General features: G+C 33.6%; 3 protein-coding genes across 3 annotated transcripts; 1 reads left to right on the top strand and 2 right to left on the bottom strand.

Annotated features, from left to right (window-relative positions):
• Window positions 1-4294: 4294 nt before the first annotated feature.
• LOC106409015 (putative two-component response regulator ARR20) lies at window positions 4295-6167 on the bottom strand. The gene is made up of 5 exons (XM_013849701.3): window positions 5598-6167; window positions 5385-5461; window positions 5227-5263; window positions 4984-5101; window positions 4295-4889 (listed from the first exon to the last, which is right to left on the bottom strand). The coding sequence occupies exons 1-5, from the start codon at window positions 5851-5853 to the stop codon at window positions 4349-4351; spliced, it is 1029 nt and encodes a 342-aa protein (XP_013705155.2). The 5' UTR covers window positions 5854-6167; the 3' UTR covers window positions 4295-4348.
• A 7662-nt stretch (window positions 6168-13829) lies between these two features.
• On the top strand, window positions 13830-17927 carry LOC106450948 (ethylene-overproduction protein 1-like). The gene is made up of 4 exons (XM_013892774.3): window positions 13830-16238; window positions 16602-16893; window positions 16976-17285; window positions 17354-17927. Exons 1-4 carry the CDS (start codon window positions 14260-14262, stop codon window positions 17572-17574), a joined length of 2802 nt encoding a protein of 933 aa, XP_013748228.2. The 5' UTR covers window positions 13830-14259; the 3' UTR covers window positions 17575-17927.
• Window positions 17928-19372: 1445 nt separating this feature from the next.
• Window positions 19373-22936, bottom strand: LOC106453406. The gene is made up of 7 exons (XM_022720253.2): window positions 21557-22936; window positions 21398-21469; window positions 21138-21287; window positions 20825-20989; window positions 20693-20746; window positions 20439-20582; window positions 19373-19829 (listed from the first exon to the last, which is right to left on the bottom strand). Exons 1-7 carry the CDS (start codon window positions 21626-21628, stop codon window positions 19470-19472), a joined length of 1017 nt encoding a protein of 338 aa, XP_022575974.2. The 5' UTR covers window positions 21629-22936; the 3' UTR covers window positions 19373-19469.
• Between the last annotated feature and the right edge of the window lie 2190 nt (window positions 22937-25126).

Raw genomic sequence — 25126 nt, 5'->3', positions numbered from 1 at the left:
AGACATTTTTTATGGCAACTTCTCTCGGGATGTATATCGGTAATGAAAAATATCAAGGCAAGAGGGATACAAGGAGATATATGTTGTGCTCGATGCGGAGATCCGGAAGAATCAATTAACCATGTATTTTTTGAATGTCCGCCGGCACGCCAAGTGTGGGCATTATCCAAGATTCCGTCGTCTCCTAATATATTTCCTATCACTTCATTATTTGCTAATATGGATCATCTTTTTTGGAGAGTTCAGCCAAAGATGGATGACCATCAGTTTGCATGGATTTTATGGTATATTTGGAAAGCCCGAAATAACAAAGTTTTTAGTAATCTGGATATTGATCCGAGAGATACTCTTCAATTAGCTGAATTAGAATCATCACTTTGGACAGAAGCACAGGTGGGAAATGACCCTACGAGGGAGCCTTCGGTACAGACCAGTTCCTCCCTAGAAACACAAGGTCGATGGTGTTTCATAGATGGTTCATGGAAAGATAAGGATTCTTTTTCAGGGCAAGGTTGGTATAGTACTTTACAGGGGTTTGATGGTCTGTTAGGGGCAAGGAATGTAAGGGCATATCTTTCACCCCTCCATTCGGAGGTAGAGGCTTTGATTTGGGCAATGGAATGTATGAAGAATTTAAGACAGTTACAGGTAACGTTTGCGACGGATTGTTCTCAGTTGGTGAAGATGGTTTCGGAACCAGAAGAATGGCCAGCATTCGAAAGCTACTTGGAAGATATCAAACTTCTCAAAAGAAGTTTCCTCAACTCATACATCGTTCATGTTCCTCGGACGGCGAACCTTCGGGCGGATAGCTTAGCACGCAATGCTAGGAAACAATCGTCATTTGTCGTTCACATAGATGCAGAGTTACCAACTTGGTTTATAGAGTCAACATGAGTCTGTAAATTCTTTGCTGTCAAAAAAAAAAAGAATTTATGAAAAAATCATGAAAACCCCATGACATACTTATCTATTATTAATTATTTCACTTTGAAAAAATAATTTATTATTTGAAAAAAAATCTTTTGAGTTTCTTGGAAAATGCTCTCTTGAAATAGATTGATTAAATTAAAATTATTACTGGATTACAGGAACCAATCACAGTCAATAAAAAAAATTTCCAAATATAAAAATTAAACATGATAATAGGTTAATTTTGTTTACAAGTCATTACAGTTAATCTGTATACAATAACTAAAAAGAAAAAAGATTATGTCCGACCTTTATTGTAACTTTGGCTTTAGTTTCAGGTCAAACATAAAGCAAGTATGATGTTTTTTTTTTTTTTTTTTGCCAAATATGTGAATTCCATTAAAATGGGTAGAGTTTGTAACTTATTACAATCGGTTATGTCAAACTATGGTTTACCTTGGCAAAAAGAATAAAAACAAGGTAAAGCATAATAAAAGAAGAGCAAAAGACATTACTCCCTAGATAGCCAATGTTGCATTAGACCCCATCCCTGTTTTTGATTTCTCTTCGACAGGATTGCATCTCTAATAAAACGATCAAGTAATTTGAAAATGGTAGCTGGAGAAGATGAGATGTTATCATGATATCGCTTGTTCCTCTCAGACCAAATAGAGTAGATAGTTGCTGAGGCTACTAGAAGTTTGAGTAGCCTAGGAGCCACACTGTCACGTAAACTTAGCCAGTCAGAGAAGGCTAGCCATGTGTGGAATCCTGCAAATGAGTATCCCATTCTTCGCAGACAAATGGTCCAAAAATCAGCACTCCAATTGCAGCGAAAGAAGAAGTGATCTCTGTCTTCAATGTAGGTATCACAAAGGCAGCAAGAAGTTGGAATATTGGTGCCCCATTTGGAAAGGCGAGTTCTTGTGGGTAGCCTGTCAAGCTGAGCTAGCCACATATTGAAAGAATGTCTAGGGATTGCACCTTTGAACCAGACATAAGAGGACCATTGCTGAAGCGGAGCCCCTGTGACGTAAGGCTTCCCAGGTTAGCTTTGCTGAATAATTATCTAATGCAGAGTCATTCACAAGCCAGACGTAAGAGTCGTTTTCAGATATAAGTGAAGGCAGAGGAACTGTAGTAAGGTATATTTGATGTGTCTCAGCAGCAGGTGACCTTGCCCACGTAAAAGCCAACCATCCAAGTTGCAAGCGTTGGCGATGGAAGCTTGATGAACATTATCTGCAACTGCAACCCTCTGGTTGTAGCTAAAGCGTGCATCCAGTTTATAGAAAGCCTAATGTTAGCCCAACAAACAGCATGCTTGCTTATGCAACTATTATTTTTATTATTTTATCATCTCTTTTTTTTTTGTAACTGTTATTTTATCATCTCTTTGTGTATTGTTCTTACCAAAATATTTCCATTGAGCTTACAAAAAGAAAATTCCATTGGAAAATGATCAAAGAGAGAGAGAGAGAGAATGTATCATATAAAGTATAAACGCTAAAGGTAAGATATATACCGAATAGTAAACCGCCACCGTAAAGCCGTAGACTACAGCACACAAAAAGTGAAATAAGAAAGAAATATTTTACTCTGGTTTAAAATTCTAAGAGAAAGGGTGAAACACTATAAAGTATGAAGTGTTATTTGGATGGTTAAATTAACAACTAAACATGATAACAGGTAAAATTAGTGTGTTCTATGTATATATAATTAGTTTTTTTTGGGTTAAAGGTTTATACAATTAGATAGCATGGGAAGCAGACGAACAAAGAATCGAATCATCATGCAGCTAGTAACATTTTTTAATATATATGTGATGATACAAATTGGTGGTATCAAACAAACTCAAAATGTTTATATATTCAGACCTTTTTGTTTCCTTTCTAATAATCTTATACAAAGTACATAAATACTTAACAATAAAGGCACTGATATTAAGATACTAGGTAATAACCCGCGCCTTGCGCGGGATGTGATTATTAGTTTTGTTATTTTTAATAAAAATACATTAAATCTGTTTAATCTGGATATTGGTTCGGTTTTAAGTTTTTTTTTTTGGTTTTTAATCTTCTAAAATATAACTATTATTTTAAATTAATATTTATTTTCGTTTATTCGGTTAAAATGTTGATTTTTTTTTATTTTTTTTCCGGTAAAAACAAAAAATTAATATTATTTGTTTGTTTTCATGTTATGAATTTTAGATAGTCGTCATGTCGAACCAATAGTTTCATATTATAGTTTTTAAACAGATAATAGTTTAAGAAAAAAAAACTATTAAGAGAAATCATTTCACTACAATTTTGTCGGTAGTGAAAGAAACATTAAGAAAAAATATTCCAACTTTCAAAAAAATTAGATACTTCAGTTGTGGTAAATACTTAGTTACAATGTGCTCACATCAAGGTGCACATGTATGTGTATGTTAAAAGTATATACAAATAGTTGACAAATATATAAAGATATTGTTAATTAATATTAAATGACTGTTTTGCTCAAAATAATAAATGAAAAGTAAAACTAAAATTAATTTAAAATAAAAAAGGTTTTGCCATTAGTCATTTTTTCATATAAAAAAAATAAAATTGTATCTGTAAATAGGGGTGGACACAAATCAAATATCTGGGTATTTGGAAGCATTCCTGTCGATTCGATCTTTAGCCACCTAGATATTCGGTGACTCGGATATCCGAAATGTTTTGGAATTTTAAAGAATATCTGATTTGATCCGTAAATAAAATAAAATAAAATTTTAAAAATAATTGAAAATTTTAATAATAACATTTTATTACAAAAATAAAACATTATTTAACTTTTTTAAATTCTAGTACCTAGTATAATAAATTTAATTCATAAAAATATTGTAAAAGTGATATAAAGTATAATATATATAACATATATATATATATATAATTCTTTACATATATGTATATAAATCCATATAACATATCGAATTAGATATATGTTCCTAAATGGTATTTGTGATTTGCTTCTTTTTTGGATATTATATTTTAGTATTTGATTTGTTTCGTAGAGTTACGGATATCTATATTTTTTGGTTCAAATCAAAACGGATAATGAATATTTTACTCAATTTTATCCATAAACAATAAAATAATATATATATATATATAGTTTTTGATTTTGATTCGTTATTTATTTTTATTTGAACCAAAAAATTAAGAGTTTTATTGCAACTATGTATGTGAGTTTTATATTAAAAAAAACGCAAAGTACATAGTGTAAACACATTTATGAATATAGTGTGAACGCGTTAACATATTTATTATCAAATCATTGTGAGGCTGCCACGTGTCTATTATAGTGTGAATGCATTTATTACAATGCTTCTCTTTTAATATATAAGGGATTATTGGATAAGTACCTCAGGATCTCACTTAGAATTTGTCTCATTCTTACCTATAATTCATAGAGTCAGATCCAGAGTACTTGCCTGTCCAATCTTAACCGTCCGATCCTCTTCATCCGTCTTGATCACTCGGCTCTTTTTCCATGAACATAACGACAACGACAACGTTTGATCCGTTGTTGCTGTTTCTGTCTCTTCCAAAGTTGTCTCCTCGGGTACTCTTAGCTTAAGAGAGAGATCAAGATCGAGGCTGGTACTTGCGTTTCTTTTGCCCGTTGTCTTGGTGCAATAAATATGATTGGCCCTCTCTTCAATACCGGTCTCGAACTTCTCAAACGTTCTTGAATGTCCTTGAATGCTGTTGAATGTGGCTAAGTTGTTCCGTTCTTGATGGTTGTGTCTTACCTTTGGTAAGTGATTAGAAACTGAAGAAGAGTAGGTGTTTTGGAAAGACCTGTTGTTAGTCCAATATTCACTAACATGGATGTTATTGCTAACCGACGAGCCGCGAATTAAACCGGTCCTATCTATCAAACTCCGGTTTGTCTCATGGGAGCTAGAGTTCCACAATGAAGCATTTGAAAATCTACTTCCGTATCTACAGAAATAAATTCAACAAAATTAAGACTATTAATCGAGTATCATGGTAAAGAGATCAAAGAAAATATAATGATGGGATACAAAATATAAACCTGAATGGAGAATCGTGGCTATGATTAGTGTTATAGCCTCGGAACATCGGTAGCTGACTTAATTTATAAATATTCCGATCTGTGGAACTCTCGATGAAATGTCTGTTATCAGCTATGGCTGCAAGCAATTGATGGACACCTCTTAGTTGATATACTAGTTATAGTATGAGGTAACAAATCAAAACCCTAATTTATTCACATATATGTTAATAACTAAATAAAACAAATACAAACAATCAATACCTTGACCTTGATCATCCATCTTCTTGCTCCGGTACATCTAAAATTCCCCAATATGCAATTTAGTGAGAAACTTTTATATAATTTTCTCAGATTCTTTGAAAAGAGAAAACCATAATACAACACACATGATAACTATGTATAAGTGTATATGGATGTACCTGTAGATGGCTCTTGACATGAGCAATACTGAGCCCTTTGATGTTCATCATCTGTCGGACCAATTTTGGAGTTGCTCCTATACATAATCCAAAAAAAAAATATTATTTCATCAAGCAAGCAAAAGGTTACAAAAATTTCAACTAAGAATAACCAAGGAATTGCATAAGCTTTATATTTGGAAGAGTTGATGAAGAGAGTAGCCAGGGACGTACTTTCTTGACCTCCAAGTCTTTCCACGGCACGGACAAAGCGGAGATGAAGATCAGGAGTCCACCGGAGTCGAGGGACTTTAGATCTCACATAAGGCCTCACCTTCGTCTTCTTACCAACCTCAGCTTCTACTGTAGTATTGCTTGAAACCTTACTCTCTTCTCCTTCACCGTCTTCTTCTTCTTCTTCCTCCTCCTCCTCCTCCTCCTCTTCCTCCCTGTCAGTAGTCTTCCCGCTTCCATCCATACTTGGGATCATTTTCTTTGTAAAGGGGCGGAGATATGGAGCCTTTAGACTTTGGATATAGGTTTTGGAAGAAGTGGATAGATCAATACTTTGGTTTGAGATGAAAGAGATAAAATACAAGATGAATTGTACTTGGTTCAAAGCATGGAGATTTGGTCTTTGTCTATGAGAAACCCTAGATCAATATACACTTCAGATTCCCTCCTCTCTCTCTCTCCTCCTCCCGAGGCATGTAGACAAACACTCACCTAAATCTTGTTGCAGATGCTAAAAAGTTTTTCTTTTCTGTTCCCAGCTAATTGATTTTGGCATTTTTCTCCTGTAGACAGCTCTCTATATATATATATATATATATATATATATATATATATATATATATATATATATATATATATATATATATATATATATTTGTAAAATGTTATATAGATGTATGCATGCATAATGTTAGTATTTAGCATGCAGGGAGAAAACTATATATTTATTATTTAAAGTAGATAGATTGATATATTTACCTATAGCATAAAATACCAAAGAATTACAAGTAACGCTTATTTTTTTAGTATTGTGTCACCAGCAAGGATGAAAACAGATCCAAAAGATAGAAATTACGCTCGTTTGCTAATATTCTAAGTAGTCTAAATTACCCTTTATTCATCAAACTGGCCTTTCATTAGTATGATAGATATAAATAAAATTCATGTATCGGGACTAACACTATATCAAATGCATTAATTAGTATGAATGTATGATTAAGATATTATTTGCGTTTAGAAACAAACAAAACACCAAGAATCCAAAATATGTTGACACCTACAGAATCAATAGTTTAATGCAAAATAGAATTCACAAAATTAAAATATACCTAGAGTAGTTTTGTCGGAATTAGGATTTAAAGTTTAAACTTTGAAGAACTTGAATAAAACCTTTGTCAATTAATGTGCAAGTCATGGATGATCGAGATAAATAATTTTTTTCTTAAGATCTTTGATTTTGATTTTTTTTTTACTTAATTCTCCTTTTACCCGTTTTTTTGTTTGCAAATTTATTTTCGATCCTTAATGTTTTAGAAGATTCAGTACGTGACATCAATAAATTTTATAGAAAAATATTAATTGTATATATGTACAAGAAATGCCTTTTGAAATTGGATTTATTTTCAATTGGTTTGCAGTAATATAACGATCAACTGGTAGTCCAGAGAGTCAATACATTATATGTTCTCATACACATTTTGAAGAGCAATTGGAATAACACAATTACCAGTGATAAACTCTAATAGAAACTTTTAAACCAAAAAAAACTATGGAAACTTGCATCTATAGATGTAAAATATCAAAATTTTAAGTGTTTTGGCATACTTCAGCATTTAGAAAATAAGTAACTACAATACTAGTTAACACATGAATAAATAATGGTACGTAGAAATATTTTCACAACAAAAATTGGATATATTTTCACAAAACGGATTGATGAGACGATGGGATTTAGGGTTTTGCATGGCATTTAATGCAAACGGCAAAAGACAAACGAGAGTGGTAGATAGACAAATAAATTAGATTACAAGGCGTGTGACTGCTCAGCTGTCCCTGATGTAGACTCCATCACACAAATATTTCGTCTTCTTTTTTTTTTCCAACGGGAATCACGGGATATTATTGCTCCTCCCTTACACAAAATTATACTATCTCCCTACCTCATATGCATTTTGTAGATTCGTAACAAAACTTTAATTTATGTAACCAAGAAACTAAATTAGTGGTCCTTGCTTGGTTTGCGATACACATCCGACCCCCGTGAAACGATGAATAGCGTTGTTAGTTGAGCCGTTTTTAACATCTTTTTAAAACCTTGGTCTACAAACTTTTTAACCATGTTCTACAGAGGTTGAAACGTTTGGAACAATTTTTCTTTTACATGCGGTTCCATTAATATCATTTAGATCCATATACGAAGTCCGATTACAGTTACAGGAGAACCTGGTAACTCACATGATTAATCAGTACTCTTTTTTTGCCACAAATAGTGAATATGTCGACGAAAAGTATAACTGTTTGTATAGTAAATTTCAATCAATTTTTGGTGTATCCTAAAATTAAGTTTGGTTCTAAATGAGTATATGTTGTATCTTAGATAAGAAAGAAAAATCTCCAATAAAATAACACCACGGAATGTAAAATTCTTCAAAATTAACATGTGAACCAAAAGAAAGTTGTTGAGGAGAGGGAAGGAAAGAATGGAGGAAACTGTAAGCCTTGATGAAGATGAAAAAGAAGGAACTTTTTCATTCCCCCCACGTGTAGAGAGGCTTCCCATCGATCATTCACAAGCTTCTTGTCACCAAGCCTTTTTCCCTTCATTTATTTTCATAAGTCTCCATCTGCTTCTACACGTCTATTAGGGATAAATGTTCCACATCGGATATTGGAAGGGATCTTTAGCAATATATAAGATGGATGGGCCACTCCACTTAGCACCAATTGGTTTTAGATTGGAAGCCCATCTAGCTTAACATGGTATCAGAGCCCGATCCACGCAGTCCAACCCGATCCACATCGATCTGGCCCAAAGTTGGCCCATCGATCCTTGCCCGAACATTCCAAGATTGACGCTCAAAGAGCCATCATCTCGAATGGGCGTATTAAGGATAAATGTCCCACATCGGATATTGGAAGGGATCCTTAGCAATATATAAGATGGATGAGCCACTCCACTTAGCACCAATTGGTTTTAGATTGGAAGCCCATCTAGCTTAACAACGTCTACACATATGTTTTGGTATCCATATATCTTTTCTATTTGTAGGCACATCTAGATTACTAGATATAGGCTTGTACATGCATGCAATGCTAATTTCATTTATGAGCATATCTGGAGTTTCGATGCATCGGCGTCAAATCATTTTTGCATTTTCGACTTTCAGCAATGTGGGAATCTATAATTGAATCGATTCGACGATGTCTTAATCGGACCATTGAAGATAAATTTGTTTCGCTGATGTTTCCATCTGTTTTAAAAAAAGGTTCTGAACGACTACTCATAACTAAGATCTTTATGGACATATATTCCTAAATTCCAGAGAAGTGTATTTTGTCATTAGGCAGAATTAGGTGGTTCTAAACAAAGTACGCAGTTTCAGGCGGGTTTAGACAATTTTACAAAATTGTTAATTAATTATTATTTAATTTTAGTTTTTAGTTTGTTTGTTTGTTTGGCTGCAGTTTTTCAAAATTTAGTTTCATAAGATCAAGTTACATTAATGATTTTAACTTCATATGTATGCCTATATGGTTATACATACAAGTTCAAAGGTTTGTATATGGATATGATGATAACTAATGAATTCTAATTTTAATTTATTTTAATTTGTTAATTTTAAATTTTTGATATATTTATGAGAGAATATCCATAAAAAAAAAATATCCATAAAAATTAGGTGTGTCTTGACGAGATTCTTATACAACCGGCCTGTGAACTATGAAGTCAACCTGTACGTAAGAGTTAATTTTTACTCCTACAAATACGGATCCAACATTATCTTCAGTACTTACAACTTGGCAAGTATGTCTGTTTCTTTGCTCATTTCCAAACCCATAATTAAACAAAAATACATATTCGGATCATATTATACACAAATATCAGTATCATCTCAAATCTCACTGGCAGATTCTCTCTCATATTTGTGTATAGAATATATATTACAAGATGTTTAGTTTAATACAAAAATGTGAATGTGCGGAATCCAAAGTTAAAAATAAAAAATATTGTTTTCGGACAAATCTAGGTATAAAATATTAGTAGGTATGTTAAAATCATATGTATCACCATATTATGAAGCTCACACACTTCAATGTAACTGCAGTATCTTATATATCATTAGAGCCTTTGTAAAATTTAATAGTTTTGATTGGTATGTTAGTTGGACAATAGAATAATGAAATAACAAAGTTTTAGAAAAAAAATGAACAGAATAAAGTTTTCTAAAATAAAAATACAATATTGAAAAGTTATTTGTAATAGATTAATCACTTTTTTTTGTAGTTACAGTTTTAGTACTCTCATAAGATATAGTAAAAAAACTAAACGTGGAAATACATATTTTTGATAACTGTTATGAGTTTGAATAATATGTCAGCCGAATAATGTAATATGAGAATAAAACAACGACCGAATGTTGAAAATAATTCTATCGATAAAGTTTTGTGAAATAATTATAAAATACACAAAAGCTAGTTTTAGTAACAATATCTCATTTTCTAATTATAGTTCTAACGTGCTCATAGTACATACAATTTTTTCCTTAATTTGTGCATCCTCGATGAATGCCGGAATGGTAAAAAATGGCAGGAAGGTAAAAAAAAAAATAGATTTGTTTTCCTTGTATAAACCAGATGCATATATTAATTTACGTATGGATAAAGCAATGACTAAAAAATCATCGTTTGAATATGGTCATATTATATATGTAAGTTGGACGCGAGACGATGACCCTTTCAATTTTCAAAAGTTAATCAACGTGTACCGAGATTCGAATGCTAAATTGATAAAGAATGTAGCCCTGTTCTTTATACGAACGCGGAACCAGCGGCAGCGGCAGAGAAAATACACTGCGACGGAAGCAAATTAAACGGTACGGAAAATTGAACTGCCGCAGCGTTAACTGCTGAAAGAACAAAAGATGAAATTCAGTTGTCGCTGAAATATTCAGCGTTTCTTTTACTCCTCGATCACTGCCGCAGCGTCAAAAAAACAGGCTGAATTTGTTACATGAGTGATGTGGTTGACTTTTTTTTGCCTACTGATAATAGGTTAAATTTCAGACGCTGCCGCTGGTTGCCACGTTCACGAAAAGAACAGGGCTTGTATCTATTGGGTAGCTGAAAATTATTCTGATAGCGATCTCAGTCCCTACCAAACCGAAAATCGATATGGAAAAATACATTGTTTATGTGACAGGTTTGAAGAAAATTGCATTTCTATATTCTCATCTGAGTATGAAATTCTTTTACTCTTGTCACATACGTTCATGATGTTTACATTTCACCGGTCTAATTACGTCTCCGTATCGTTTTATTCTTATAATCCTTCCAATTTTAATTATTACCAAACTATCTTGTAGTATCCCATGAAATAATATAAACATAGTGTATCAATATTGAAAGCCTTAGTGTAAACTCTATGAAATGGTGCGAGTCATGTGATCCAAATTAGAAACTAGAAAATTTGTTGTCAGTGCAGTTTACAAACTTTTTAACATAAAGAACATTAGTTAAAGCATTTTACAAGATGGAGTTGTTTGTAGTGACTGTTTTTTATAAAAAGCAAATAGTGAACAGTAAACTTTCGTTTAAGCCCATTGAGTTTAATTAGTAATACAAAAAGTAAGTGAACTTCATGTTTTTGTTTTTGTTTCAGATCCTTTTATTTAATGTCTGAAGACTTCGGCTGAGAGTCGTGTTGAGCTGTAGCAACAGAGAAGGGCTAGTGTCTAAGGTTGAAGAGTCGATGAATAAATACATCGAACGCAAAAGCTGTGAGAGCTGAAATCATGATAATAGGTGGAAGAACCAGGTGTGCCTTGTTCGTTCAAGTTGTATATGGGAATGAAGGATTGGCTAGCCTAAAATAACCACTGAAACCTCTAGTGAAAGGTAAATCATCATCACAGAAGACCGTTGTTGACCAAACAGCAACGATGGTATTCTGGATATTTGTACATCTCTAATTCTCCTAATCAATCAGGAAAAAAAAAGATTAGATGCAAATGTAGAAAACAATCTCTTTATTTTCTTCCTCTTTATCGTGGTAAAGCTTTCTTCACTTGGGTCCAATTGAGGCCCAAATCCATTCTTTTTCTTTCCGGTGAGATCCCATGTTCTCCCCTATTCTAGATCAACATCTCTTTTTAACAAGCAAGCTGAGAGATGTCAATCAAAGTCCCACATTGGATAATTAGACAAGGAGTGTCTAATATATAAAGAGATGTCCAACTCTAATAGTATGAGGCCTTTTGGGAAGGAAACCAAAAGTAAATCCATGCGGGCCAGTTTCTAAGGCCCAAAGTGGACAATATCGTACTAATCGGATAATATAGAGTTGGACATGGGATTTCACAATCCCAACAATTGGTATCAGAGCGGTTTGACGAAAATCTGCAAGAAGACCAAAATACCCTTCGAGTAGGAATGGGACCCTTCAAGGTGGAAAGGGAGGTTCGGCAGAGATTAGTTAGAAGATCCTGGAATTGTGGGAAGAACATCCTCAAATCAACTCAAAGTAACCTTGCGACTAAGGGTGTCGAATGTCGAAGATGCGACAAGACACCGAGATGATTCGCTAGAGGAAAAAAGGGCACAAGGTGTGTGGTCCTTAGCTTGAGGGGGAGAATGAGAGATGTCAATCAAAGTCCCACATTGGATAATTAGACAAGGAGTGTCTAATATATAAAGAGATGTCCAACTCTAATAGTATGAGGCCTTTTGGGAAGGAAACCAAAAGTAAATCCATGCGGGCCAGTTTCTAAGGCCCAAAGTGGACAATATCGTACTAATCGGATAATATAGAGTTGGACATGGGATTTCACATGGAACCTGGCTCTGATACCAATTGTTGGGATTGTGAAATCCCATGTCCAACTCTATATTATCCGATTAGTACGATATTGTCCACTTTGGGCCTTAGAAACTGGCCCGCATGGATTTACTTTTGGTTTCTTGATCCTTCTCTGACTTCTCGGGACAGACAGTTGCGTAGTGACCAGGCTTGTCACATCTCCAACATATCAGCTTTGAACGATTCTTCTTCGAGTTGTTATCTTCGGTGTGTGACGCACGGTTTTGGTTGTGTGACCTACCTCGACCTCTGCCTCTACCGTTCCGTCCTCTTCCTCTACCACGGGAATTCTCATAGCCCTTCTGACTATGCTCTTCATTGTTCGAAAACATTAGCTTCCCTTGGTCTTCTTTCTGAGTTTCTTCTCCTACACGCTCCTCGTACGCCTTAAGCCTTCCAACTATGTCTTCAAACCCCGTCGAGTTGAGATCTAGGACTTGCTCAAGTGATGCTACGATATGGATATACTTGTGTCTTGGAAGACCCTTCAAGAACTTCTTGACCATCTTGGATTCTTCTATGTTTTCTCCCAATGAGGTTGCTTTGGATGATAGGCCTGATATTTTCCCCGCGATGTCATCGACCGTATCTGCATCATCCATCTTCAACCTATCAAACTCTGTCATCAACGTCTGAAGTCTCGCCTCCCTTACACGATCAGCTCCTAGGTGTCGTGACTTGATGGCGTTCCAGATCTCTTTTGATGCGGTTTGTTCTCCCACCTGGAGAATCAAAGTCTCTGGAACAGATTGAAACAAAAGAGCTATCGCAACATCGTTCTTCTTTTGATCATCTGAACCGGGTTCGATTGTGTCCCACACTTCATGAACACGTAGTAGAACCTTCATCCTCATCGACCAAATTGTGTAGTTTGTCGATGACAACATCGGACATTGGATGGATGTAGATCCAAAGTCCTTCGTGCGTGGAGCCCTAGTCACGTCAGCCATCTTGCCGTCACGATCTCTTGTTCACAAGCACCAGGATCTTAAGCTACAACTTAAGCTTAGATCGAGTCTCCAACCTGGCTCTGATACCAATTCAAATCTCTTAGAAACACAAAGAGTTATAAGAACAACTTTTCTTATTAGCTTTAGAAACTACTCAAAACTAAAGCTCTCAATATGTTTCACTTAGATCATATGGAACACCTCTCCATTAGACCTATATTTATATGAAAGACAATTCCCTTTAACATGTGGGATATGGAAAACACAAACCTAACCTAAATAGAAACTTCCTTTTCCTATTTCTAGGTTTCCTTATTGTGTTTATCTTAATATATTAAACATCTAATAATATGTTAAGTTTCCACAAGCTTGGAATTATCCAACACAAGCATCTATAGTCAGTCAAAACAAACAAAGATTCTGCACCCTGGTCTTTATTTCCAGCTATAAACCAATCAGTATCACACAACGGGAAATAAAACGACAAGCCCCCAAATGAACAACACACCAAAATGACATAACACACGTAATAATTACAGAACATATGAAAAACAGAAAAAAAAAACAAGAAACCAAAAGCTAGAGATCATTCTTTTCCTCCAATAACCTCCTCTCTACTTTTACGGGGAGAAATCGAAAAAAAAATAAAAAAAATTTAGTCGGGAATCAACGAAACAAGAATATCGAAATTGATGAAAGTTAGACACGTTTTCCGATTAACACAAAGAATCACACAATTAAGCAAAATCGTGAGAGGGAGAAGAGAAGTGGTTTCCCGGTTAAGATCTCTGATTTTCCGGTTAACGAATCGAATCAAAAACCTTGGAAAGTGTTCTTCATCCTTACGAACGAAACGATGCAGCCTAATCTCTTCACAACGATGCGAAGCTTGAAGCTTATCGAAGGATGCAAAGCCACGCAGGTCTACCCTTCTTCCTCTCCCCCTCCTCCTCCGTCCACCGGCCTCCGTGAAAAGCTATTACATCATCTCCAAGACCACTTTCGCGTAAACTCAACCCGATCCAAACCCTCACATACTCACCAAAACGCTTCCGTTTCGTCAGACTCTCTCCTCCTCCCTCACGGCCTCCCCGTCTCCGATCTCCTCGAGCCTCACATCGATCCTTCCCTCAGATTCGTAGATTCGATCGAGAAGCTCGCCGAAGTCCACCGCCGGATAGAGAACTGTCCAAACCTCGAAAAGTCCGAAGCTTTCTTAGAGCAATGCGCGATCTTCAGAGGCTTAACCGATCCGAAGCTTTTCCGGCGGAGTCTCCGGTCAGCTCGGCAGCACGCCGTCGACGTCCACACCAAAGTGGTTTTATCCTCTTGGCTTAGATACGAGAGGAGAGAAGATGAGCTTATTGGTACCACCTCGATGGATTGCTGTGGAAGAAATCTCGGATGCCCTAATATGTCTCTGGTCTCCGGGTACGACCCGGAGTCCGTTTACAATCGTTGCCTCTGTTCAAGATCAGAAACCAACGGTGGAGATTGTGTTTCGGAATGTTCAACGTGTGACGTGGATTATGATATGTCCTTTTGTATAGGTGATGAGGAGGTTCGTTGCGTGAGGTACAAGATTGCTTCCTTGTCTAGACCCTTTAAAGTAATGCTGTACGGCGGGTTTAGAGAGACTAGACTCAGCGCGATTAACTTCGCGCTGAACGGAGTCTCAGTGGAAGGGATGAGAGCTGCTGAGGCTTTCAGTAGAATTCATAAAGTTGAGATCTTTTCTGTTAATATAGTCTTGGAGCTGCTAACGTTGGCGAATAGGTTCTGCTGCGACGAGTTGAAAGCAGCTTGCGATTCGCATTTGTCTCGTCTTGTTAAGGACCTTGATGATGCGTTGTTGTTGATTGAGTATGGATTGGAGGAGGCTGCGTACCTTCTGGTGGCTGCTTGTGTTCAGGTGTTCCTCAGAGAGTTGCCTAGCTCGATGCGTAACCCGAACGTTGTGAAGATTTTTTGCAGCGTTGAAGGGCGTGAGAGACTGGGTTTAGTTGGGCACGGTTCGTTTGTGTTGTATCTTTTCTTAAGCCAGATCGCTATGGAGGATGATATGAAATCAAACACAACGGTAATGATGTTAGAATGTTTAGTTGAGTATGCGGTTGAGGCGTGGCAGAAGCAGCTCGCTTGTCACCAGTTAGGTGCTGTGATGCTCGAGAGGAAAGAGTATAAAGACGCGGAGAGATGGTTTAGCTCCGCGGTCGAGGCGGGTCATGTTTACTCTCTCGTTGGTGTAGCAAGGTCTAAGTTTAAGCGCGGACATCGCTACTCGGCTTATAAGATCATGAACTCGCTGATCTCGGATTGTTCAGCTGCTACTGGTTGGATGCATCAGGAGAGGTCCTTGTACTGCAGCGGTAAAGAGAAGCTGCTGGATTTGGACATGGCCACTGATTTGGACCCAACTTTGACTTTCCCTTACATGTTCAGGGCGGTCTCATTGTCCGAGGAGAGTCAGTTCGGTGCTGCGGTCGCGGAGCTGAACAAGATCATGGGGTTTAAGGTCTCTCCTGACTGCTTAGAGATGCGAGCGTGGATCTCTATAGCTATGGAGGACTATGAGGGTGCTTTGAAAGATATAAGAGCGCTTTTGACGTTGGAGCCGAACTTCTTGATGTTTAACAAGAAGATTCATGGTGATCATATGGTGGAGCTACTCCGCCCGCTGGTACAGCAATGGAACCAGGCTGATTGCTGGATGCAGCTATATGATCGTTGGTCATCTGTTGATGATATTGGTTCTCTTGCTGTTGTTCATCATATGTTGGCTAATGATCCGGGGAAGAGCCTTTTGCGTTTCAGACAGTCTCTTCTTCTTTTAAGGTACATCCTTTGTTTGAGAAGCTTAGGTTTACCATCATTTATATAAGATATTTTAATTTTTGGGTTTAATTATAAAATTATTTTTGATGAATTATGAAAATCAGATATACAAAACAAAAATACAAAAAAAAAAAAAGACAATTTTGTGGATCTATACTAACATTATTACTTACTTCAGAAGATTTAAACTAATTTAAATTGATATAAACCGATTAAATTGATTTAAAATGGTTTAAACCGATTTGAGTCGTATAAATCCATTTTTTTTAAAAAGATCAAGTTTACCATTTTTAGAACCATGAGGTTTACCATTCAAGGTGGTTTCAGTCAGATAGTGGATGATGTGTTGGTTTGATGTTTCAGGTTAAATTGTCAAAAGGCAGCAATGCGTAGCCTTAGACTAGCACGAAACCATTCAAAGTCAGAGCATGAGAGACTTGTCTATGAAGGATGGATACTGTATGACACAGGCCACCGTGAAGAAGCCCTTGCCAAGGCTGAGGAATCTATTTCCATACAAAGATCCTTCGAAGCATATTTCCTCAAAGCTTACGCTCTTGCAGACTCCGCGCTCGACCCTGAGTCCTCAAAGTACGTGATCCAGCTCCTTGAAGAAGCACTTCGTTGTCCATCAGATGGTCTTCGTAAGGGACAAGTAAGAGTGAAAGAAACTGTTTCGGTTCATTAACATTACACTTTTATCATTTAACAGTTTGTTGTATTTTTTTTTTTTGCAGGCTTTGAACAACTTGGGAAGTGTGTATGTTGACTGTGATAAGCTGGATCTTGCAGCTGATTGCTACACGAACGCGCTAAACATCAAGCACACAAGAGCTCACCAAGGGCTAGCTCGTGTGTACCATCTGAAACACCAAAGGAAATGGGCTTACGATGAGATGACGAAGCTGATAGAGAAAGCTCGGAACAATGCATCTGCCTTTGAGAAGCGGTCAGAGTATTGTGACCGAGAGATGGCACAGAGCGACCTAGGGATGGCCACACTGCTAGATCCTCTGAGAACGTACCCGTACAGATACAGAGCCGCAGGTGCGCTAAGTTTCACAGTCCTTCCTTGTTTCTTACTTCTGTTTTTCTAATGAAACCTGTGTTTACAGTTCTAATGGATGACCATAAAGAAACCGAAGCCATTGAGGAGCTGTCGAAAGCCTTAGCCTTTAAACCTGACCTTCAACTGTTACATCTACGGGCAGCATTCTATGATTCAATGGGTAAATCCGCAGAGGCTATCAGAGACTGTGAAGCAGCTCTGAGTCTTGATCCCAACCACACAGATACCATCGACCTCTATAACAAAGCACGCGAACCACAACCATAGACAAACTAATGTGCAATCTTATTTATCTCCTGAACTACGGCAAGAGCTTCTTCCCTCTGAAACAACAGATACACTATGCTTATAAAGCCGTTTCATACCCATTCTGAACACTCCAATGGAAAACTAAAGCTTGGTTCTTTTGTAATCAAGAAGTTTTGATAGAAGGGAACTATATACTGGGAACAAACCAAAGGAGCAGCGACATAGATTGTAAATAAAAACTTTATATTTTGTGGTTTTGTGATTGATTCTGGTTTGTTGACCGGATAAGATTAATATATATATAGATATATATATATAGTGCATAGTGTTTTCTGGACAAAGGGAGAAATGAAAAAGAAAAATTATTGTTATGTCTTGTTCTTCTTAAAGGTGTTTCACTTTGTGATGTTCTTCTTTATGATGCTTCTTATTTGTCTGTCCTCTTATATATTTTCTTTTTTTGCTAAATACCATTCTTCTTATATATATTTAATGTGCAAGTGTATGTTTAACTTCAGTTTTCTCATGTTTGTTTTGTATTGACCAATGTTTTAAAAATCAGTTTCCTAGTGAACAAAAAAAAAACAGTTTCCTTTGACACCAAAATACTTTTATGCTTCAATGTCGTTTCATATCCGAACCGGAACATTCCAATAGGAAACTAAAGCTTGGTTCTTTTATAATCAAGAAGTTTTGATAGGAAATGTGAACTAACCAAAGGAGCAGAAACATAAAATTGTAAATATATACTTTATACTTTGTTTTTTTATTCTGATTTGATGATTGCATAAGGTTAATACTTAATTTATACTATTATTTGCGAAGTAAATTTTAACAACGGAGTTCTCACGTTGAAAGTTAGAGCGGTCAATATCTATACTATCCTTAACGAATTTAATATATAATTTATTATATAATCAAAAACGAATCTATACTATTATTTGCTAAGTAAATTTTAACAACAACTCTCACGTTGAAAGTTAGAGTGATCAAACACGATGATACCCTTAATGAATTTTATATATAATTAATTATTTAATCATATACGATTTTATTAATAATATTAATTTTTATTAAAAATAAAATAATTCTTATATATTGTGTTGTTATCTTAAAGCATATTTTTCAATTATAAAAGTTAAAAATAAGATATAAAAACAATTTAAAATAATTAAGTGGTTAAAGTCAATATTACCCTTAATGAGTTTATATATAATTAATTATATGATTAAAAACAAATTTTTATTAATAATATAAGAATTTTTTTAATAAGATAATTCTTATATATTGTGTTGTTATCTTAGAATTTTTATTAATAATTTTAGAATTTTTAAATAAGATAATTCTGATATATTGTGTTGTTCTCTTAAAGTAATTTTGTTTTCAATTATAAAAGTTAGAAAATAACATATAAACAATTTATAATTAAATATTAATCAACAAAACATTTTGTATAAAGATATCTCCTAAAATATTTCTAATATTTGAATGTAAAATTTCAACACAATAATAAATATATATATATATATATTGATGTTTGATTTATTTTTTTAAAAACATAAATAATTAATTATCATGCTAGTTTCTAAATTAATAAAAATATAATGTAAAACGATTAACCCAACACTAGCGGACCAAACATCTAGTATACGGTTAGTGCATAGTATTTTCTAGACAAAGGGAAAACTAAATAAGATTGTTTTGTCCATTTCTTTTTTTTTGTTATTTATGTTTCATTTGTGATGCTTCTTCATCTTTTAAGTGCAATTATATCTGTAACTTCAATATTCTCATGTTTGTTTTGTTCTGACTCTCATTTAAAACAAGAAACATAAAAGTGATTTGTAGTATTGAAAACAGTTCATATTTCTTTTATAAATTTGATAGTCTTGGTCAGAACATATATAAAATAATCAAACACCACAACTTCCACCTGGTCCTCCAAAAGAAAAGGAATTTCCAGTCTCATTGGTGTAATCCCGACTTATTAGTGTAAAACACTTAGAATCTGCAACCCCCATTTGTGTTTCAGCTTCGATGCTCTGATACTTATCATTCATAAGTTTCACTTGAAGAAAACTCGAACTCCTTTCATAGTCATAGATCGGAACATAACCATTTCCCATTGGAGGACTAATCCCATCTGGAGACATAAATGTGTTTCCTCCAAAACGCACCCGAGAAGCTCCTTTGTTCAAGTGTGTAAATAGCTCTCCGGGCCAATATCCAATTATTTCGTCGTCTACGTACAGTACCCAGTTTCCAAAAAAGCTCTACATAAAATATTGAAGCAAAAAGAAAAACAGTTAAGAAATACTTGGTAGAAACTACATACACTGTATACATAGGCGTGCCAATGGTATAAGTTTTGAGGTATTAGCCTCAGGCCCCACTTGGTTTAGGAAATTTAGGGGCCCCATATTTGTAGTCATTAGCAAAATGATAATGTAATTAGTGGCTTACTGGAAAAGAAAACCTATGTTTTCTTCTAAATAATTCAAACCTTTTCCTCTGGTTTCACTTATTGTCATAGACACAAGTTTTTTCTTTTTTTTGTACGTTGAATTTTTTTTTTTGTCAGTTTAAAAATTATATTTTTTTTTCCCATCAAAAGTATTATATTTTCACTGGTACTTTCTATAATTTTCCTTTTATAAAATAACTTCAAAATCTAAAATAACAAAATACCAACTTTTATTTAGATTTTGTATTAAAAATTATTGTTAGACTAGTATTAGAATTTGTATTATTATCTATAATAAAAAATTGGACAAATTTGCCTTAGGCTCCTAATACTCTAGGCACGGCACAGTCTGTATACTCCCATTCCCAAAACTAATGTCAAATAAGATGCATATAGAAGATTGTCAATAAATGTTTACCTGAATAACTTGTGGTGTGAAAGTTACTGGTTTGTCACCATACACAGAGGATTGTTTAAAAATGCTTCCAATCGAGGGTTTTCGAGTAATAATAATAAATCCAGGACATTCTGTATTATAGCATCCAGTTTTATAGCCATCTCCCTAATAAATGAAAGACAGATTGATACAATATATTATCCGTATTAGTATTATGTAGAATAAAAAGTATGGTTAGATACAAACATAACTAAGAAAAGTACTAGTTTACTCACAGTCCAATATATAGTCAATCGTGTAGCACTGTCTCCATACACTCTTGGATGTACCTACGCAAAATATGGGATGGGATGTGCCGTCTTGGTTCCACTGCATGTGTATTATGTATAAAGTTTATAAAGACGTACCGCCCAGCCAACTTGTATGCTGTTGAGTTCGGCAATAGGTCCATTCTCTAACCAAATTTGACTTTTACTGTATTGGTTATTTTGTAAAGTTAAGTTATGAATACTTATATCAGCTTGTGCTCCTCGATAGATGGTTTCAAACGAAGATGCATCCATCAACGCAAACTGTACAAGAATGTATAAACGTCACGTCTTGCAAGTTTCATAACACACTGAATAATTTGAATTATTTTTTTTATAAGGAATGAATATATACTCATTTTAAAAAAAAAGGGATAAATATATACTATAAAACAGGAAAAGAAGGATATACATGGTGGCCGAATTGATAGATTGTGTCGAGATGAACGCTCTCAGTTTCACTTCTTTGTCTTAAAATTGCCACGGTTCCTTTTGGACAAATTTGATCATTTGTTTTATATTTATTTTTTCTATCAAAACTTTCATTTGAAGTGAATTTTTCCTGAAACATAACAGAAGATAACAAGATTAATTTAAAGAAAAATATAGGTCAAATATTTCTAACTTGTCCAATTTATTTCATATTTTATTAAAGCAATGTCACTATCATACCGGAATCTTGTGGTGTTTCAACAATGGATGTTGAAAAGCGGGTTGTTTGTATATATCAACACAATCGAACTCCTGTAAAATTGATGAATACAAAAAAAAAAATCTTAAAAGATCAAGTGCTAAGAAATGGAAAACAAAGTAGAAGTCGTAAACTCTAACATCAATGTTTCCTAGGGTCATATGCGTGAGAACCACATAAGAAAATATAACCAGCATTTGACGTGTATCCATTTTAAAATTGTACTTCTATTTCTCCCTCAATATTTATCGCTATATATAATCAATCGGAGTCAACAACTAATCAATTCGTTGATATCCATATTAATTCACCTTTTATCTCTTACCAGAAGTATGATGTACAAACTCTTATTTAGATTTTCTTACTAGATTTGTTGAAATTTTTTTTGGTCAACTCTTATCCGTTTCCGTAATTATCAGTAAATGGATAACACTAGTTTAAGGTCCAGATCATAAGAATGAATGGAATGGTCAAGTCTTTCATTTCTTAGATTTGAAACTATTTATAAAGAATTTTTTCTTTAATGTTTCTTCTCATTCCTTTTAGTTTAAGGAAGCACAGAATAAAACTATTTCTTATCAAATCCGGGATGGAATAATAAAGAACAAGTTTTCTATTATTTTACTTTTTTCGTTACTTTCATTCTTATTCCTCCTATCATACTATCTACGTATTTTTTTTTGTGTTTTGTCTTCATTTTCTTTTGTTTTTGTTTTGACTTAATAAGTACTTTTACTCAAATCTATGGAAAGTAGAGAGAAAACATGAGGATGAGAGTTTTTTTTACTATTTATTGTGTTAATTTTGTCATTTTACAAATGAGAATATACATTTATATGAACATAATCTATACTAATAAAAGAAAAATAGTCCAAAAAAATCTATCTATGAAATGTTACTGCACCCTTTCTTTTTATTATTTTTTTTGATCTTTCCTTGTATATTATAACAGCCCGTGACAAATATTTCACCTTATATATGTATCCGGTTTTTACTCTAACTATAAATTGGTGACATTATTATATAATTGAACCATTTAAATCTATTAATAAACCATCGTACCAAAACAACCCTAATATCAACTTGTTATTACATCTTATATAAGCGCATGTCTCACAAATCTCACGAACATCGCATGTCTCACGAATCTCACGAAAATAAAACCTATCCAGAGAGACAAAACAATTAAAAATTGCCAAAGTGGTTCATGCACCCTGTTTTATGAAGTCATTGCAATACACATGGCCAACTCATGAAAAGGAAAGTTCACTCATGAAAAGGAAAATTCACGTTTCAACACCGCATTGAATTCTTTTAACCAATTCATCATATTATTTTCGGAAGGAGTTAGGCACATGACATAATGAGACATCTTCAGAGCATAAAAAACATATTTCATATGTGTTCATGTACGTGACTTTTACATATTTTTTTATAGTCTACTTTAATTATACTATCTTCAAAATCTTATTATGGTTTCAAATATGTTTCAGGGATCCACAATAAAAAAATTATTTTTCAGACCGGAGAACATTTTGTCAATCTCTTTGATGATCTAAGATAAATCTAAGTTTTTTGGTATGGATGAAAAATAACAAGTTACATCATGAAGTAGAAGATTTTGGGAATCCAGATTGATGTGCGAAAAGTAATTTTCTTTGGAATCCAAAATCTAAAACGTGGAAACCAAAATTTGAGATTTGGAGCATATTATCAATGCACTCTTTATTTGTTTTCTTATTCCTTTTTTTTAATTATATTTTATCAATCAATAATAAAAGCATTTGGTTATTGTCATCAATCAATATCAATAATAAAGGCATTTTCGTGATAAAAAAAATATCAATAATAATAATAAAGTCAATATTGATCTGCTTCAAAAGGATTGTAAAAGAAATATGGACATATAATCATCAATACTATTAAGATATAATAACGTTTTATCTACTTGCAAATAATCTAGGTTGGACTAATACATTAATTTAATTTCCTATTATTTCTCCTCCAACTAACTTAGTTATTATTAAATATACTAGAGACTTTTCTCCACTTCGCGCGGATTGTGTATTTTGAAATATTTACCATTTTTACTTATATATAAATTGTTGCATTTATATTATATTTAATTTTATATTTAGTATAGTCAATTTAGAGCTATTGTTTTATTTGGGTATGTGGCTTGAATCATCTAATTTTTTTTTACAAATCAAAAGTGTATCATTAATAAAAAACGGACTCATAAATGTATAGTAAGAAAAGTTCTCAAGACACTTACAGATATCTTTCTAAGTTTATGTCATCAATTTGAAATCGGTTGTTAAATGTGGTTTTAGGATTGAAACGATTTTTTATATGTTTGACGGTGCAATATTAACTTTACTAAAACAAAATCTAATAGGTTACAACATAATATGAATTATACGTATGTAAAATATAATATTTTATTTTATTAACTTCATTTTTGTTGCATTGATTTGGCTTTTTTCTAGGTTTCTTTTATCTAGAATGTTTAACTTTTCATTTAGGTGATGTTTATTGATGAAATAGAATTTTCAAGCATAATTGTTAATTACTTGCAAATTGTCTCTAGTTATGTTGATTATTATGACACATATAGTTTAATGCGGGAATTTTCATGTTTATCATTTTCTTGGTACCATTATTCATGTTTACCATAAATAAAAAGATATTTTGAAAAATACATTTTTTATTAAATGGTAAAAGATTTTGAGAAATTCCCTAGTATAATTCTTTTTAGTTTTTGTCACAAAAATAATATTCAATGAAGAAAATGACCAAAATAAGTTTTATTAAAGGGTAAAAATAAAACTTTATCTTAGGTTTAACTAATCTAGACTTAGAGTTTAGAGTTAAGAGATAGAGTTTTGGGGATATGGTTTCAAATTTTTAAAAATAAATAATAAATATTAAAAATTTCAAATAAAAAAAAACTATTTTGGTCATGTTTTTTCTTGTGGGCTATTTTTGTGACAAAAACTTAAAAATGACTATTTGAGAGAACTGCCTAAAGACTTATATACCTTTGTTATATATATATAATAATTATTTAAATAAATAAAAAAATTATGTTTTTGAATTATACTTTTTCTAACTTTAACTATGCTTTCTGTTCTTCTACTGGTCTTTATCATTTTATTGTTTGACTAAATGACAATCAAATACATAAATTTTAAGAACCTAACCTGATTTTACATTCGGCATAATGCGAGGCACAAAATTTGAAAATTGTGGTGGAAAGTTTAGCAAAAAAAAAATATTGTGGTTGAATTTATGTTTGTCAGAGCTTACACTTCATTAAATATTGTATTTATATTTTCATAATATGTTTAGAATTACGAAGTCATCATTTTACTTCCTTTTCTAAATGTATCTATCAGTATGATAATTGTGAAAACAATGCTAAAATAGTATTTTAGAGTTTGAAAAGAGATAGTATTTTCAAACATGATTTTGTTTTTAGAAGTTACTGGAAATGTGAGATATTTTCTTAACTAATAACTAATTTATAAAAATACTAAATTTTCCAACACGTCTTAGAAATATTATATTTGCGTAAAATTATAATTTAATTAAGAATGGTTTGACATTTTAAACGACTGAACATCAATCTTTTAGCTATTATGTATCTTTCAACTTTTCATATTTATTTAAAAGCCAGGTAATTATCCCTAACTGGACATTTTCTATCC

The sequence above is a fragment of the Brassica napus genome, chromosome A5 (assembly GCF_020379485.1).
Source record: "Brassica napus cultivar Da-Ae chromosome A5, Da-Ae, whole genome shotgun sequence".
Lineage (NCBI taxonomy): Eukaryota > Viridiplantae > Streptophyta > Magnoliopsida > Brassicales > Brassicaceae > Brassica > Brassica napus.
This window is presented reverse-complemented; position numbering and strand designations above follow the sequence as displayed.